The 20,435-nt window shown below is 31.5% G+C and overlaps 1 protein-coding gene across 1 annotated transcript in view; it reads left to right on the forward strand.

The window, feature by feature from the left end:
* Positions 1-20,435, forward strand: part of LOC123296560 (titin) — a 175,143-nt gene that overhangs the window by 78,423 nt on the left and 76,285 nt on the right. Inside the window, 9 exon segments of the mRNA XM_044878085.1 lie at positions 12,440-14,030; positions 14,091-14,320; positions 14,391-15,755; positions 15,819-17,420; positions 17,485-17,883; positions 17,968-18,369; positions 18,445-19,242; positions 19,314-20,114; positions 20,179-20,430. Of these exon segments, the coding sequence (XP_044734020.1) occupies positions 12,440-14,030; positions 14,091-14,320; positions 14,391-15,755; positions 15,819-17,420; positions 17,485-17,883; positions 17,968-18,369; positions 18,445-19,242; positions 19,314-20,114; positions 20,179-20,430 (7,440 nt within the window).

Raw genomic sequence — 20,435 nt, forward strand, 5'->3', positions numbered from 1 at the left:
TTACTATACAATATTTACAATATTCAAAAAATAATCATTCTTCTCCCAAGCGGTATGATATGAATGCTTCTTTATAAATCGAAAATCTGAAACTACAAATATTTGAGGCAAAGGTTTTGAAACTATATACTTCCGGCAAGAAAAGAGTTGAGGGCAAAACCGTTGACGATTTGAATTATTTTTAAAGATTTCTAAAGCAAAACCAATATAAAAGATTTTCTTACAAAATCAATTATCTTAGAGAGTATATTTGATACAGAGTTTCTAAGATATCGCAATATTTGGATCGATTTTAGTCCGTATCTCAAAAACTATTCGACCAGTCATCAAATGCACCCGTTTTTTTGTACTTTTTGAGTCAAAATTAGCTTATATACTGAGTTTTATCGTAATTGGAGATTAAAAAAATGTCTCGATTTTTTGCAATTTTTTAAAGGGGTCCCTTTAAAAAAATCGAGAAAAACGCAAAAAAAGTTTTTGTTTTGGAATTTGATGAAACTCGGTGGAGGGGGTATTCGAATAACTGACATTTCAATGTCAATTTTGTAATAATTTGTACTTCCTTCTAATTATATTTAATAAGTAATTACAAATTATAAAAAAGTTGTTTTGAATGATTTTACCAATAAAATTCAAAACCTAAATAAATTGCACCTTCCTTCATGTTTCATCCATCACTGGCGACTTAATAATCAATAATCGGTCAAGAAGAACTTGTTAGGTATATTATACCAATTTATGAAGTAGAATTACTAAGATAAAACAGTAGCGGATTCTATGAATTAAGACTATTTAATATTAAGGTAGAAATAATAATTTAAGCCTCTTCATCATAAAATTCTCTATAAAAAACGAAAATTTTGAATATTAAGTACTTTTATTAATCAGTAATTGATTTTTTATACTCTGGGAGCCCAAAGTAAGCTTACTAAACGCCAAAATGTTAAGTAAATAAATGTGTAAATATAGGAATGGCGGAATAACATGGAAGTAATTTATCTTCAGGACCCTAGCCAATAAAAATTGTAGGATCAATGGTGATTATTTTCAAGCGGCTACTCAGATTTTCATCAAGTATAAATAACAGCTAACCTTGATAAATCAGCTTTCAAATAAAAAAACACCAGTCTTGAAATGGGCCAATCCGTTAGAAGCAATGGCACCGCAGACAGACATAGACACACAGGCAAATCCCAAAAAGTAATCTTGGTTTCCAAAATTGAAAAATGATATCTTTTATAACTAAAACATTGGCTCGGCAGAATTCGAAAATCTCTTTTTGGAAAAATCTGCTAAATATTTGTATGAAGAACCTAGCTTCATTCAATTTATTATTTTAGCAATTTTTTGGATCCCAATATAAAATCATTTCAAAGGGTCACTGTAGAGGAGGAAAATGATGCTATGATTTTCATCCAGCGAGAAAATAGACTCACTTGCGTGAATCATTCTCTGGAGACCTCTTTGATTTGAATTCCGTTGACACCAAAACCCTCTGACTGTTCTTATAAGCAGATCCATGGAAGAATTTTGGCTAAGAATAGGTGGGACAACTTTTTAGGTATAACTTCGGGCATTATGATCTAAAACTGTCTAACTCTAGGATTATAAGAACGTATACAATTTTTTTGCACCTCCGTGCAGAAAGTATCATTTTTCGTCTCGCTGTGCAAAACGAAGTGGGCCGCTTTGTGAATTCATCGGGGAGAAAAATACTATACACACCACGGGAGCAAGTAAAAAATGTCTCAGATCTCATGTGCTTTGTCGAAGCCGAGGGTGACAAAAATTTTGCTCCCTAGATATGTAACATACTATTTTAATATGGCCATATTTAAAATTTTGATGGATTTTCTTATGATGAACATGAACTTGACATAGTCTCTTAGACTATTGTTGAAACAACTGAAGTGGGAGATTAATTAATAATAATAAACCCTTCCTCCAACAAAGCCGCTACTGTTAAAACAAAACTAATACATTCCTTCTTTTAATTCTGTTTCTTCTTATTTCTTGTAAATACTGTTTATACTTAATGTTGTTTGTTAACTTCATATACTTAAATAATATAATGTTTTGTTTTTAAATGAATTGTAATTGTAATTAGAATGTGTGGTACTTATTAGTTGATAATATTGTGGTCTAGTTTATAAGTAAATAATAATAATAATTAAAAAAAAAAAAAAATGAGTGAAGTCGGTATTTTATTGACACCGTGTGAAAATCATAGTAAGTTCTTGTGTCCTTCAATAATGAACTTTTTATTTAAGTGTTATTTATTGTTTTAAGTTTTTTAAAGATATTTTTAATAAATTTAATATTATTAATTAATGACATCCAAAAAATTTCTTAGTTTTTTAGGGTCATCTCGTAAAATTGTTTATACCCGCTTACATTCAGGTAAAATTTATGGGTAGTAAGGCCAATGGTTTTTCATGCCACAAAAGGTAGCTTTGGAAAGTTCAATGAGTGTAGGATTAAAAAATTATTCATAATTGAAAGTTTAACCTTGAACTTTACCACTCGACAAGGCAAATTATGGCAAATGATTAAATCGAGTTTATTAAAGCTTTAATTACAAATGTACTTCTGATTAAATTTTGACAAATTACTTAAAAATATTAAAAATAAGTTTAAATAAGAATAACAAAATTAAAAATGGAATCTCGACGATATTATAGGCGACGTATTACACGGCCTTTGAAGTTATCTTTAAAATATGCTCATCTAGGATTATTTAATAGATTTTGGTAATTTTTAAAACTAAATTTTGAAAACAAAAGAATAAAGGAAAAATTTGGTAGAAAAATTAAAGATGGTCAAGATTCATCAAGTGGAGTCTAAATTGTGAAAACTTCCCCCATATTTCTGAAAACTATGTACCTACTTGGAATAAATTTATAAAATTTTTAAAAAAGTTTTCATAAAAGTCTTATCACTTCACTAATTTGAACAAATAAGGTCAGCTTTAACTTTGAGACTATTGTCTTTTGCAGTGAATGTATCTGGCATTATATTTTCCAAACTTGTAGACCGATTTCAGTGCCTTTTTAAAAATTTAAAACCGATTTCCTTGTGTGAAGTGTATAGGGTCTAATGATACCATGGAAGTGTTTTGAAAAAGCTACTTCCTAGGTTTCCATTGTAAAAAAAATTATATAAAATTTATTTAACATTATACAAAATTTTGTCAATTTTTATTTATAAAAGTATTGACATAAATTCCAAGTGAACTTTCTTTTTCGTTTATTAAATTAAGTTCAACAATTTTTTTTGTTTTCATTATTTTCTATACAGTTTTAGCGAAAAGAATTTTATTAAAAAAAATTTCAAAATGATTTTTAAATTTATTATAGGTAATATTATTATTTTTATTTCAATTACATAAAAATATTTTTATTATAAATTTTTTTCTATATTTAAAACACTCGGAAAACATTTGTTATAATTATTAAATTCGAAAAAAATATTATAATGATGTACCAGTGTGAGTAGGTGGTATACTCTAGGTAAATTATATTAAAAATGGCACAACAGAAGAGGCACAAGATAAGTGGAAGAAAGTAATGAGTAGTATACCTAACAAAAATTATATTTGCGCATTTGGATAAACTCCAAAAATATATAAGATTATGAATTCAAAAAAACAAACAAAAAATTATAATTTATTTTAAGATATGTATTATTATTAAGAGAAGCGATGTAATGTTTGATATTGCAAAATAAGAGAATAATAATATTATTTTTATTTAAAGATGAATGAGATCATGCTAATAAAAAATTTGTTTACGAAAACAATTGTCGCTCATACTTTCTACAATTTTACTTCTGGGAAATGTAATAAAAAGGATATGTTTTAGTTTATATGATTTTGAAATTTTCTTTTGTCATTCTTTTTCCCACCACAGTAAAACTAAGATAATTTAAAAATCTCAATATTTTTTATATAAAACAAAGTTTCTTCTACCAATTCCTTACGAAATCTCGTAAAGATTTGAGCCGTTTTTTAATCGTGTTTATAATGTTTTCTTTTCTATCGCCCGAAAGTACAAAACGCTTAGCCAATTTTGTCAAACAGTTAGATAAGTACCTTGAAACGGTTAGATGAAAGTATCCTTGAAAATCGTTGTAAGACGAATAAAAAACAAATTCGAATATTCTTCTTACACAATTTTTAAAACAGGGCTACTTAGACCGATGTTATTGCGAGTGTTTATTATTTAAAAGCTAGTTTTAATCGAAATGGTTTATAGTTAAACAAGGTGGGGCGACGCTGTATAACAAAAATCCATCCATTTTTCAAAACTATTTTTTACTATGTTAAAATGCATAAAAAAGTATTCAAGAAAATTACATAAATTGTACTTTAAAAAGTTATAAATTAAATAAATTGCATTTTTAACAACTCATTTGGACATTCCACAGAATTTGAACCACGTATTGTCAATTCCATTCTTTCGGTGCTACAAATGTTGATGGTCAACTATCTTGATACAGTTTCTATCATTTCTGATACTCCTCTTTTCCTTTAATTTTACAAGAAATCGCAAGTATTTAGATCCAACTAATTTATAGCATACATAATTTAGTTACAAATACAATTTACAATTAACTTAAAAATTCAATTTATATAATTTTCTTAAATACTTTTATCTGCATTTTAAGACGGTAAAAAATTCTAATTCATAGCGTTTTCAAAATCGCACACTTTTCTACCCCGCCATATATTTGATTGCATGTCTGGTGGAAGCTCCGTGAAAAAGAGTAAATATGTTTTTCCTTGCGCTTCCATAATAAGAATATGAATAAATTAAATTATAATTTTTAGCAAAGAGTTTTAAAAAAAAATACGTTTGGTTTTTCTAGCACTTTCTACGGGGTATAAAAAAGTGTCTATAAAAAATCTTGATGATAATCTAATATTCCTATTTTTATTTAAATAATTTTTTAACTGTCATCCATTAATGTAAATGTTACATTAAATAAATTTAAAATAAAAAAAGATAAATAAACATTGTAAAAAAAAAAAACTTAAGAATGCAAGTAGGTTGAATGATTCCATATACGGTATAAGCCGGTATTGGCAATATATAGTAAATCTACGTTTATGTATACTAAAGGCATGCATCATGCATAATACTGCTACACAATAATATATATTATAAATTAATGCTTTCTCTAAATATAAAAAAAAATCTGGTGTGAAAAACTCACACGATCTCTATATTCAATTAAAATGAAATAACGAACGATGGTAGGATTTCTAAGAAATCATTTCTGAGAATAAGTCGGGGAGCTTGAGTCGAAAAATAAATGGACTCTCTTTGAGAATATCTCTTCAGGAAAACTTGGTGACATTACACGACAAAGAGTTTAATGTTTGTATCAAGTTCTGGAGTAAGAAAGTGCTTATCTAGATACTTTCTACTTGTCAATCCTAGTAGCTCAGTTGCTTAAGGTGTAACTAATTCCGTTCGCGGTATGCCAAGGGTAGCGGGTTCGATTCCCGCCGTCATAATAAAGATTAAATTAATTAATAGTTGTGATAGGCTGGTGTATTGCATGGTATATGCATGATGAGGTTCAATTAGCCACTGAAAATAATGAAGGAGTTGATAAATGAAATTATCAGCGGAAAAAGTGATAAAACACATATATGATATCACAATGGGCTCTATAGCTTAAGTGTGTCCTTCTTGTACAGCCAATAAAACCTAACCTATCCTACTTTCTACTTGAGAAGAAATTGGGTTGGGTAAATTATTCGAAACTCAGACTTACCAGGCCTCAAAACTAATTAAAAAAGCATTACACTACTTTTCATTTACCTAAGTTATATTGCTTACTTTACTGGATCCAGAGATCTTGTATGATGTTATCACATGCAAAATCATATAGATATTAACTTCCCAGAATAGGAAGTTATTGTAATAGGCCCAATTTTCGAAATCGAAATTTTCAACATATCTTTACGTGTCACGGTTGGGACAAAGCATTAACACCAATTTGGAGAAGAAGTATGTGTGTGTATGTGTCGTCGGTATCGCGCCAACAAAAAACCATACAGACTTTGTTTAGTTGTCGGTCAAGTATTTAGGGCAACATGATCCGAAAAGAATTTCATAATTTTCGGTCGAGTCGTTTCGATTCGGTCGAGTCGTTTCGCACTAGAACCTACCCACGGCATGTTCAAATCCATATTGCCATTAAAATCAATGTCAAATTTTATTAAATTTTCTACCAAACGAATAGAGGATGTTCAGTTTCTGAAATTGGAAAAATAAAACTTTCCTATAAAAACGTTACAAAAACTACGTGGGTTTTCCAAAATTTTGGAATTATTTAGAATAAGAAAATTTTGTATTTCTTCGCAACTACGTTTAAGGGTGAGAACAAAAAACTGAATAATAAAAACTACAAATTCCGTTATAGGCAGTAGATAGAGGTAAATCATTACATGTTATAGGTTGTGCTATGTTGATAATCTAGTACATAATTATTTTATCTTGAATTGTTTATGTGTGCATTTAAAGGCCATTGTACACACATACATTTTAAAAGATTTTTTTTAACATTATTAGAAACTAGCATTTAAAAGAAACCCGTGTATTCGTATTTCGAAATGTAATTTTCTTGTATAAGCAGGTCTTTTTGAAATTAAAAGAAACTTAAAAAAAGTCATTTTATCAAGAACTCATTTTGCTAAGTATTTATTTTTCCTTTAAATACAACTGCGCTTACAGACTCATTCTCAGTTTCAGCAGGCGTTGAGTAAATAGATGGATATTTAGAAGCCATGGTAACATACAACAATACGGTTCAGATGTATGATGAACTGTCCAAAAAAAAAGCCCACTCTTTTAATGGTTTAGTTGTTCCATAGACCACTGCTTTTTTTTTAAGTAAATGATAATTAACTTAATGCTTATGGGTCTCCGAAAATTTATAACAAGAAAATGAAAAGCAACACATTAATTGTAAATTCAGTTGTATATATTGTTCAGAAATGACAGATTTTCATTTAACATGATCCATTAAACTTTCTCTGTCATGTTTAAATCTTCCATTGCTTCCATTGAAATTATAATCTACTTTTTGTTTATGTTCGTGTTGTACGGCTGTTTAAAATTTTGACCCTTTTCTCTAATCATATCTGCTACTATCTGAATTATAACTATTTTCAAGACATTACTGTTATTATTTTCAAAAGCAAACATTTTCTTTCTTGAATCGACACATATTACAGAAACAAAAATAAGATTTACTTTCTAATGCTAATATCCAGAAGGTATATCTATTCTGTTAATTGCGGGATATATTTGTTGCCTTTCTTGTATAATTTTTGTTGCATTCGTTTTAGTGTAACGATTTTTCTCATCGTAATGATTGTATGACTTGGAGCTTAGAAATAGTGGCATTTAAAATGCTCAAAATCGATAAAAAAACCAATTTATTTATTATTTATGATAAAAATATTTCGTAGCATAGAGAATTCAGTGATTACTGAACGCTGTGTAAGCGTTTAACTTACTCATCACTGTACCAGTATGAAGATAACATTGTTATTTTAAAAATTAGCTGCATCTTGTTATGTGTGTAGTAGCCTTTATAAAAATACACTTTTAGGTATATGTAAAACGAATTACCAATTATGTATACATTAAATATAATACCTTATATAAAAAATTATTCTTAATAATTGATGGAGATTAGAAATAAAGTAGGCAAACTATACAGGTTGGCCTCCCGAAATTAAATTGGCCGAACGCTTGCTTAAACAGTCTAAGGATTGTAAATATGATATCAATTTCTCATAATAAAAACATCTTACCAGGGATCCAAATTTCAAGCTCAAAGGGAAATAACAAGTCGAATAATTGAATATTAGGTCAACCTGGAAAACCAAGATAAGACTAGCCTTGGATTAGCATCGAATGAGAACATCGTTTCCATGGTGACGGATATTGGACCAACCACTGATATTTGATCGTCACCTCAACCTAGGTAAAAGAAAAAAGGAAAAATTTAATTTCAACCGCTGATCGCGTTTTTTGTGGTATACTGTGAAGCTATCAGATAGAGCATTAGTTAAATAGTATAAAAACATTACAAGTTTGATACATTTTTAGAAATATTAATGAAGTAAAATGAAAGGTACATCTGTCGACAATGATATTCCACAATAGCTTTTGATAGAAAAGTACTAACTTTGGTATGTAATAACTTTTTATTGAAAATAAATAAGCATAATGTTGAAATTAAAAAAGTTTAGAATAAATCACGAGAGTATGGTAAAATCTGCCGCGTAAGTCTATTTACCTCTGAAATAATTCAATTTGCAAAAATAATTATTTTATAAATTATTATTTACTATCTATAAAATATCATTCGACAAGACAAATGATGTTATACGAATAGCATATGGCCAAGCATAATAACTTATTAATGGAAGAAATTGCAATATCTACAGTATGAATAATGATTATTAGTGACTCTTATAATCAGTTTACTATACTATACTTTCGTACTATTATACTATTATGCCAATCGATAATGAAAGGAAACGATGCCGTTAACTTCAGAAATAACACATTTATCATTTCTAATCGAAAACAGAACCGATTTCAATCTAAAAATGTTAGATATTTAACAAACAAAAAAAATCACCTGCTGTGTTTAAACATTGCTATAAATGAAATTCTCGGAGATTTTATATTTGCCTACTTTAAAATCGGTATCTAAATTGAAATCGTTTCAGTTCTCAGTTAGCCGAATAGAAAAAGAAGATGCACTCAGCCGTTGTTTATATATCCGATAACGCGATAAATGGAAATTTTAAAATTTCTTTAAGATATTCTGTTTACAATATTATCTTTTATCCTTAACTAAAGATGTAAATAAATACGAAAAATTCCAAAAATTTGATCAGAAGATTTGATTTGTGTTGTTTTTTTCTTTAGTTTCACATTTAAGAGACATCTACTATCAAAATTTCAAAGATATTGAAAGTTTGATATGCAATCAAAGTTATTCAGGGCAAAAACGGCCTCTCCCTAACCACTTCTTCTCTCTGAGAGTTTTGCTACTCACGTAATCTTTCTAGGACATATATTTTAGTATACAAAACCCATCAGAGTCAAATTAATGATTGGCCCTGATATCCAAGTGGCTCATGTCTCTACTAGTGTTCACTCACCGATCAAATGTTTCTATTGAAACCTCAAGTTAAATGGATTTTAAAAGAAAGTATCCATACTGAGCGCTCAGTAATGCTAAGTTCGATTGGGTGCAGAGTTTTACTTCGTAATGAAATTCTCATTGTACGCAAAACTTGCATTTTAGATAGCACCACCCCGTACTATTTTAAATATAGTTCTATTATTAATGATTTAGCATTAATTAATGAAATTAAATAACCTTGACTATTATTGTTATGTTATAATATTATTTTATTTTGACCTAGCAATATTTATTATTTATATAACTTATTAAAAATAATTAACTTTTTATTTTATACAATATTACGGACAGATATTCAAATTTTGTTCTCATATTTAGTTCATAATTTTTTTTTAAATATTTATGTTAATTTATGACTTGAAAATAAAAATAAATTTCTTTAAAGAAAAAATTGATTCAGTCACAAACAATTTTAAAAATATTGTTTTTGAACACTACTTTTGAATGGCTCTTATCAATAGTGTTTAAACGTATTAGTGGTTTTCTGAATTATCTCGACTTTTTTATTCATAAAGAGGTTTCGAAAAAAACTAACCATTTAAACTTTAATCAATCTTTTTTACAATCGAATAAAAATATCTAGATCTATTCTTAACAAAAGAAAAGAAAAATAACATTAATTCTAAATTTTTAAGATGAGGAATCCAAAGCTTAAAAAAGGTTCAAAATGTGAAAAGTGGATACTCCATTAAATGTTATGGATTATCCAATTTCAGAATTGAATTCAGTTAATGTTTTCTCTCTTTTTTTTGTAATTTTCTTAATTTGAGGTGCGAGGCGAATTTTTTCAAAGAGGCGAATTTTTTCAAAGAGGCGAATTTTTTCACTATTAAAAAGTTTGAAGAAATGATTTTTCAATATTTTTTTGGAGAAATGGGAATCTAAATAAATAAAAATTCGTCAAATTTTCGCAACTATTTCTAACGATATCTTCTTCTGAGTATTTTGATCTTCAACAAAATGCATCTATTTCTATAATTAGTCTTTTCCCACCAACTAGTCTAACAGAATGATTAATATGTAAACCGAAACATGCCAACGCAACTTAACAAGTGTAGAATAAGGAAAATTGCAAGTGTTTCATTTAAAATTTAAAATGTATCTTCAAAGAAAATTGTCTTGGTTGCTTATTATCTTTTATTAGACGTCAGATAAAACCTGTGGAAATGTATACTTAGACATGACTGTCGGAATAATGTTATATTAAGAACAATTTTATTTCAGAAGCTGAAAACCAAAAATTCGAATATCCTGTATTTGGCAAGATTTTTGGCGCTATACAAAAAATTATAGAACTATTTTTATGATATGTTTTTATCGAATTCTTGATGCAATTAGGTGCGATGTTTGGCAGTAAACATTTAAAATCCAATGTCGAAATTTAATTGATTTGTTTGTTCTTCATTGATTGATTTGTTCCCGAATTTCCTGTAGACAAAAATATTTGTAATCGTTTAAAAATATTTTTCAAATTAAATGTAGTGTGTGAGAAATAATTTTCATTATTTTCATGATAAATTTTTATGTTAAAAAGCATGAAATAAATTATTATATAAAAAATAACAAAAATTTCTAAAATTATCTCATGAAGAAAAACAGTACATCTATCTCAATATAATCGCCCTACTCTAATACGATATTTTTAGATACTTATAATTCGTTTAATATTAGCTATAGCCACAGTAACTAAAGCATATTGTAGCCAAATAATTCTGACACGGCAATATTGGATTGGTTGAGAGGATACATACCAATGTACGTCCGTCGACGACGTCCAAACGCGTTTTATTATAATCGGCCGACCGACGTCGCCGTTTATTTTGTTGGAATGTGTTTAACATGTTGATATTTTAGAGAATAATAATATAACTTACTCCTAAAATGGGTTTCAGTAATGCGATCTCTCTGCTGTGTGCTGTAAATAACTTTCATCCACACATTCACTCATACAATTTAACACTGAAATTTTATATAAATAAATAAATTTTTTATACATATTTTTTTGTTTCTCTTACGTTCAATTTGAATTTTAATAAGGCTATTTAAAACAGAGTATTTAGAGGCTAGAGCAATAATTTCCTTGATAAATTTAATTACTGTTTCTACCCCCAAAACGATTGTAATAACGCTTTCTTTTGTCATGAGATTCCCGTTTTCATATGAACGTAATCAATGACTTTTAAATGGTTAATTTTTAACAAATATAGCAAATTTCCAAATAAATTAATAAATAGATAAATAGACATAAACCTATTGAAAACTGTTCCAGTGCCGTCTTTACCCTCGTTATTCGGGAAAAAGGAATTGTTTAAAAAGGAATTGTTTTTAAGATAAAATAATAAAACAGTATTACAATGTACCACTTTTTTTATTAATAAATAATCTTCTTTCTCAATTTTTGAAATCTTCAATCTCAACGACAAAGAATTTAATCTTTTATCTTCCTTGTACTGTGAAGGCCATACTTTAGTAAGAATTTCAAAGCAGCAAATGATATTACTATATGTACAAAAAAAATTCCCATACATGGGCCTTCAGAATTCTTGAGATAAGGGCTTCGCAACTATCAAAGACAGCACTGATGAATTTATCTGTTTGGAAGCTACGATGAAAGAAAGTTTTAAAAACAGCTTGGGTATATAATTTGAATAAATGATTAAAGAAAGTCATTGGAATATTGTAAATTGTGTCAAAAGTGGCAGGAAGACTAAAACTGTACAAACGGTCGATAAATGGAGTGCGAATTTTCTGTACCATACCATAAAGAAAAGCCATAAGATTCGAAATAAAAATTTTAACATATAGGACACTCATCTTATTATTTTATTAAAAAAAATTTATATTAAAATATGACCTCAAAGTGGTCCCCCATAAGCAAGAATTTAGACTCTAGATTCAAATACTTTCTTGGAGCTCATTTGGAAATTGTAAAGTTTAAAGAAGGAAATTTCAGAACAACGATTGACTGACTTTACCAAAATAAGAAATTACTTAAAAGGAAATTTGTAGTAATTCCTTATTTCAAAGGAGGTTTTGACTTCAAAAGAGTGTACAAATTTCGTTAATTAAATTTTGCCCTAAATTATTTTAAAGAAATATATAAACTACTAGTTTTAAGATGAATCAGAATTTTTCTAAATTATTAATTATTTATTAATTTTGATTTTTTTCTTTTCAGTGGTTGGAAATACACAGCAAGTAATCCAACAGCAAACAGGTGGTAGACAACAAATATTAATTCCTGTACTTCCAGGTGGTGTATCACCACCAATATTTGAACAAATCTTCCGAAATGCACGATTTGCTCAAGGTGGTAATGCATTATTCGAAGGTAAAGTAGTTGGTAATCCAAAACCAACAGTATCATGGACACGAAAGGGAGTACGATTAATGGAATCACATAAATATAAAATGACATACAATGATCAAACAGGAATTGTAACATTACTAATAAATAAAATCGGTCCAGGAGATGAAGGCGAATATACATGTACAGCAGTTAATCAATATGGTGAAGCTATTTGTTCCGTCTTTATCCAACCAGAAGGTTTTCCAGTACAACAACAACCACAACAACAGAGTTATTCCAAAGAAGTGTATCAACATACCGAAAAATATTCGAATGGACACACTAGCGTAACAGAAGATTTCAAAGTTGATACATTCGAATACCGATTATTACGTGAAGTTTCATTTCGTGAATCAATTACCCGCCGTTATGTAACTGAAACTGATACAGAAATATCAACGGTGGTCGAACGTGGGCCAATAGCACCACCACAAATTCAACAAAAGCCTCGTAACTCTAAACTATTAGAGGGTGCTGATGCGCTATTTTCAGCTAAAGTTGCTGCAAATCCAAAACCACGTTTGACATGGTTTAAAAATGGACAAAGACTTGTTCAAAATGAAAAATACGAATCAATTTATTCAAATAATCAAGCATCACTTCGAGTACGTAATGCACAAGGAGATGATTCTGGTCATTACACTTTATTAGCAGAAAATCCACAAGGATGTGTTGTGTCATCAGCTTATTTAGCAATTGAACCAACAAACACCCAAGAGGGTATTATACGTGAAACAACAATGAAAACTACACAACAGCAATATGAAACTACCCAATCAGAAGCTGGAAAATCACTGCCACCAAACTTCGTCAGAGTTTGCAGTGATCGTGAAGTGACTGAGGGCAAAATGACACGCTTCGATTGTCGTGTTACTGGTCGACCATATCCCGAAGTGACATGGTACATTAATGGACGACAAGTCGCTGATGATGCTACACATAAAATTTTAGTAAATGAATCTGGAAATCATGCGTTAATGATTACAAATGTTAGTCGTGCCGATGCTGGAGTCGTTACATGTATCGCTAGAAATAAAAGTGGGGAAACATCTTTCCAATGTAATTTCGGTGTTATTGAAAAAGAACAAGTTGTTGCACCTAAATTTGTAGAACGTTTCACTACTGTGAATGTTAAAGAAGGAGAACCAGTCACCCTACATGCAAGGGCTGTTGGTACTCCAATCCCCCGAATCACTTGGCAGAAGGATGGCGTTTCAATAGTATCTAGCCCCGAGTTACGCATTACAGTAGATGGTGGTGCCACAACTTTAGATATATCAAGAGCCAAGGCGTCGGATGCAGCTTGGTATCAATGTACTGCACAAAATGTTGCTGGCTCCACTGCTACTAGAGCACGATTATTCGTTGAAACACCGCAAATTGAAACTTCTGAACCTTGGCGTTTGCATTTGCCAAGGCCTACAAAAGTTATTGAACCAGAGTAAGTTATTTAAAATAAAATAAAAATTACTTGCATTACTTAATTAATATTTTTTTTTAGACCGGCTCCTGGTCCAGAAGTTATTTATTTGCGTCATGTTGAAAGACCAAAACCACACTTACCGCAGTCTGAAGATGACAAAATATATCCACCTCCACAATTTATCATACCATTACAAAATGTGGTACAGATAGAGGGTGGACGTGTACATTTCGAAGCTCGAATCGAACCTGTAGGTGATCCTACAATGCGAGTTGACTGGTACTTAAATGGAAAACCTTTGGAAGCCAGTATGTATTTCTTTAGCAAAAACTTAATTAGTAGAACAAGATAATTAAAACATTTTTATTTAATTTTTAGGCTCTCGTACAACTATTACTTTCCGTTTTGGATTTGTTGCTCTCGATCTAATTAGTATTGTACTAGCCGACAGTGGAGAATACACTTGTGTTGTTACAAGTGCCACTGGTCAAGTTCAATGCAGTGCAATTTTAAGCGTTCAACAAAAATCAACAATTGAACGTTCTAGTCAACATCCAGATAGTCTGCAATACATTCAACAATTAGAAGATTATTCAAAATACCAACGTTCTGAAAGTATTGAAGAATCTTACACACAAAAACCACAATTCATCCGTCCACTCCATGATTTAGGCGATTTACAAGAAGGCCGAAATGCTCATTTCGAAGCCCAATTGACTCCCGTAAGCGATCCAACAATGAAAGTGGAGTGGTATAAGGATGGTTATCCAATCACAGCTAGCTCTCGGATTACTACAATTTTCAACTTTGGCTACGTCTCTCTTAACATCATGCACCTACGGGCTGAAGATGCAGGATTGTATACCGTGAGGGCTGTGAATCGTATGGGTGAAGCTATATGCAATTCATCACTAAAAGTAATTACAAGAACAAGTGTAACTGCAGACTTAGGTATTCCTGAGCAACAACGATACATTGAAAAAGTTGAAGAGTTAGAAGCTTATCAACAACAATTACATAGCAAATATGTACAAGAACAACCCGAAAGCACAACACCACCAGAATTTAAAAGTCCAATTAAAGATCAAATTAATATTCGTGAAGGAGGATTTGCTCATTTTGAAGCTCGCCTCGAACCAATTGGTGACTCTACTTTACGCGTGGAATGGTTGAAAGATGGAAGGCCCGTTGAAGCCAGTTCACGTATTACAACTTTCTTTAACTTTGGTTATGTTGCATTAACAATAAAATATGTAACTATTCATGATATTGGAAATTATACTTGCCGAGCATACAACTCTTTAGGGCAAGCCACAACTACAGCACAATTAAGTGTCTTAAGTAAGAACGATATTATTTTCGATTCACAACATCCAGGTGGTTTACAAAAAATACAAACATTAGAAGATAGTTCACGTTACAATCGTAAATCTGATGAAGAGGTTACAGTTACTCAAAAACCAAGATTTTTGGGTCCACTTAAAGGAACAACTAAAATTGTGGAAGGACAACGTGCTCATTTTGAAATTCGTGTTGAGCCACAAAATGATCTTACCATGAAAATTGAATGGTATTTCAATGGAAAAGCAATTATGAGCGCTAATCGTATTCAAACTTACCATGATTTCGGGTATGTCGCTCTTGACATTTTAGGTGTTAGAGCCGAAGATACTGGTACATACACTGTAGTTGCTCGTAACGCTCTTGGCGAAGCGCAAATGTCAACTACCATGCAAGTTGAAAGTAAGTATACTTGTGAAAATAATTGAGAAAATTAAATAATTAATATTATAATTTTTTTAACAGCTCGTTCTAGCATTGACACATCTAGCATGCATCATACATCTTACGAAAAAACTCGGCAATTAGAAAGTGGTAAATTTGTTGAACCACAATATCAAATCGAAGAAATTTCAAAATCAAAACCAATATTCGTTCAGCCATTATCTGATCCAAAACCAATCAATGAGGGTAAAAATATTCATTTAGAAGGGCGTCTTGAACCAATGGGTGATCCAACAATGCGCGTAGAATGGTTCTGTAATGGTCGTCCGATTACAGTTGGTTCACGTTTTAGAACATACTACGATTTTGGATTTGTTGCCCTTGACATTGTTCACGCTACTGCTTTAGATTCCGGTGAATATACTTGCCGTGCTACAAATCATTTAGGAAGTTCTCATTCATCAGCTTGCGTTCGTGTCGTCGGACGATCTGATATTGTAACCGAAACTCAAAATGAACAATCTTTGGAACAAATTCAAATGTTAGAAGATGCTTCTCGTTATCGTAAACATATTAGCGAAGATGTTCAAATTGTTCAAGCACCTCAATTCACACGACCACTACATAATATTGAAACCATTGAAGGAACAAATATTCACATGGAATGTCGTTTACAACCCGTAGGCGATCCTTCAATGAGAGTTGAATGGTTCGTCAATGGATTCCCTGTAAAAACTGGTCACAGATTCCGACCTGCATATGATTTCGATTATGTGGCACTTGATTTACTTAGTGTATATCCTGAAGATTCTGGTGTGTACACATGTCAAGCTCGTAATCAATTGGGAGAAGCAGTAACCTCATGCTCAGTACGTGTAATTGCAAAGAAAGACCTCTTATTAGAAACTCATCATGCTTCTGGTCTTGAGAAAATCCAATACTTGGAAGATAGTTCACGATACAAGAAATCTGAACATATTGATGAAGTCGTGAATGTAAAACCTAAATTCTTAACAAAACCAAAAAGTTTAGAAAACATGCGTGAAGGCCAACATGCTCATTTCGAATGCAAATTAGAACCAGTTACGGACCCTAATTTGAAAGTTGAATGGTATAAGAATGGTCGTCCCGTTACTATTGGGCATCGTTTCAGGCCAATCCATGATTTTGGATATGTAGCATTAGATATTGTTGATCTAATTGCTGAAGATTCTGGTGTATACACATGCCGTGCAGTAAACTTGGTTGGTACAGATGAAACAACGGTTTCCTTAAAATGTCGTGGTACCGCACAAATTATAACAGGTACACAAAATGAACAAGGTTTGGAACAAATTCATTACCTAGAAGATCGTACTAAATATCAACGCAGTGAAATTTCTGATGAAATCACAAAACAAGCACCAATATTTACAACTTCATTGAAAAATATAGAAATCAAAGAAGGGCAACGAGCTCATTTTGAGTGTCGATTGATACCAGTTTCTGATTCAACCATGAAAGTAGAATGGTTCCATAATAATGTACCAGTGAAATCTGGTTCACGATTTACTGAAACCAATAACTTTGGTTTTGTAGCTTTAGATATCATGTATTGTTATCCTGAAGATGCAGGAATTTATACATGTAGAGCAACAAATGCTCTTGGTGAAGCAGTAACTTCAGCGAGCTGTGTTGTACACTGTGAGTATTGCTATTTAAACATTTTGGTGATTCAATTTATTATAAATTTTTTCTTAACTTTTAGCTAAGAAATCAATTTATATGGAATCACAACATGAAGGAGCATTAAACCGATTACGTACACTGGAAGATTCTAGTCGATACAAGCGCACAAGTGCAGTTGAAGAAACTGTTACTCAAGCTCCAGTATTCACTTTACCAGTGCGTGATTTACGAGTAGCTGAAAATCAAGCTGCTCACTTCGAAGCTCGATTAATTCCAGTTGGCGATTCACGACTAAAAGTAGAATGGTTGCGAAATGGTGTTCCAATAGAGGCCAGTAATCGTTTAACCACAATGCACGACTTTGGATATGTTGCGCTTAATATGAAATATGTTAATCCGGAAGATTCTGGTACATATACTTGCAGAGCAACCAATGATTTAGGAGAAGCTGTAACATCAGCCACATTATTTGTCCAATGTAAATATAAATGCTTGTTTTTGCTTAAAATTGTTAAACATATTTAAAATTATTTTAAACGTAAAAACTTTCGTGTAATTCTAGCTAAAGCTTCATTGCAACTGGAAACTCAACATGAAACTGCTTTACAAAAAATACATCAACTAGAAGATAGTACAAAGTACCAACGCCGTGAAGAGGATGAAATAACTGTTACCCAAGCACCTCGATTTGTGACTCAATTGAATGGACCGACCAATTTGGTAGAAGGTCAAAGTGCTCACTATGAATGCCGTATTGAACCATATCCAGATCCAAACTTAAAAGTTGAATGGTTTTGTAATGGCCAACCTTTGCAAACCGGTCATAGATTCCGTACCGCATACGATTTTGGATTTGCATCTTTGGATGTTTTAACTGTTTATGGAGAAGATACCGGAGAATACACATGCAAAGCTACAAACAGACTTGGTACTGCTCAATCATCAATAAAACTTAATGTGAAATGTAAGTAAACTTTCATTTGAAAAAGTTGTTAAAACCTTAGAAACTTTGTTATAAAATGACAATTAAATATTTTAGCACGTTCATCAATTATACTCGATACTCAACATGAAGGCGCATTACAAAAGATTCAATATTTGGAAGACGATTCTAAATACAAACGTACTGGTGTTGAAGATCAAATCGTTATTGAAAAACCACAATTTGGTCGTCCACTGAAGAGCATTGAAAACTTACCAGAAGGAAAGAGTGCTCATTTAGAAGCCACTCTAACGCCAGTAAATGATCCTACTATGCGTGTTGAATGGTATTGCAATGGAAGACCAATTCCAAATGGTCACAGATTCAAGACCACATACGATTTTGGATTTGTGGCACTTGATATTTTATACGCTTATGCTGAAGATTCCGGCACATACATGTGCAAAGCACGTAATGCAGCTGGTGAAGCAGTAACTACATGTGCAATTAATGTAAAAGCCAAATCTGGATTGCTCTTAGATACACTTGATGAGCAACGATTACAAAAGATTCGAGATTTAGAAGCATGTGAAGAACCACAAAAACAAGAAATTGAGCCAGAACAGCAAAAACCAATATTCATAACACCATTAGTCAGTTTGGAGAATCTCAAAGAAGGTAATCACGCCCATTTAGAATGCCGCGTTACACCTGTTAGTGATCCTAACATGAAAATTGAATGGTTCGTTAATGGAATTGCAATTCGTGCTAGTCACAGATTCCGTACAACTCATGACTTTGGATATGTTGCTCTTGATATATTGTATGTGTGGCCAGAAGACACTGGTACTTACATTTGTAAGGCAACTAATTTGGTTGGAGAAGCAGTCAATACTTGTAATATTAAAGTAGCCTGTACGTATTATCACAGCAATGTAGTGAACATTTATTTTAATGTGTTTCTAATTAAAATGTTTTTTTTTTAGCACGCCGAAGTATTCTTCTAGAATCTCATCATCCCGATGGATTAGAAAAGATAAGAGAATTAGAAGCTCAAGGACATCCACAACGCTTGGAAGTAGAAGAACCAATTCCAACACCACCACGATTTGTTACAGAACTTCGTGGTACAACTAGTGTATTTGAAGGTCAAACAGCTCATTTTGAATGTCAAGTTGAGCCAATTCATGATCCTAATTTACGAATTGAATTCTTCCACAATGGAAAGTCTTTACCGTCAGCATCACGTTTCCATATTACATTTGATTTTGGATATGTGGCATTAGACATAAGCCATTGTGTACCAGAAGATGCCGGCGAATATTCAGTGAAAGCTATTAATAATTTGGGACAGTGTACATCGTCTATTAATTTGAGAGTAACCGCCAAAGGTAACATAATTTTAGATTCACAACGTCCAGAAGGTTTGGAGAAAATACGTCAATTAGAAGAACAAACTCCATACAAACGTCCAGAAATTCCTGATCCACAAACAAGACAACGACCAGTTTTCACACAACCATTACAAAATATCGATAATATTATTGAAGGTCAAGTTGCCCACTTTGAATGTAGATTGATTCCGGTTGGTGATCCTACATTGAAAGTAGAATGGTTTAGAAACGAAAAGATTTTGGAAGATAGTTCACGTATCACTAAAGTTCACGACTTTGGTTTTGTATCATTAGATATAACACACATTCGTGATGATGACGAAGGTGTTTACATGTGTCGTGCATCTAATGCTCTTGGAGAGGCTGTAACAACTGCTTCAATGAAAATTAAAAGTAAGATTTAATAGCTCTATTCATGTATATTGATGATATTAATAATTTTTTAATTATTTTTTAGCAAAAGCTAGTATTCAATTAGAAACTCAACACCCAGAGGGAATGCGCCGTATTCAGCAACTCGAACAACCAACGCAAAGACGGAGTGAAGAAAGAGATCGTGTATTTGAAAAACCAATTTTCACACAATTACTCACTGGACCTTCAGAATTATGGGAAGGACAACATGCCCGCTTTGAATGTCGAGTTGTACCCGTTGGAGATCCAAATCTAAGATTTCAGTGGTTTGTGAATGGTGTCGAATTAAAGAAGGGTATG

The sequence above is a fragment of the Chrysoperla carnea genome, chromosome 3 (assembly GCF_905475395.1).
Source record: "Chrysoperla carnea chromosome 3, inChrCarn1.1, whole genome shotgun sequence".
NCBI classification, from domain to species: Eukaryota; Metazoa; Arthropoda; class Insecta; order Neuroptera; family Chrysopidae; genus Chrysoperla; species Chrysoperla carnea.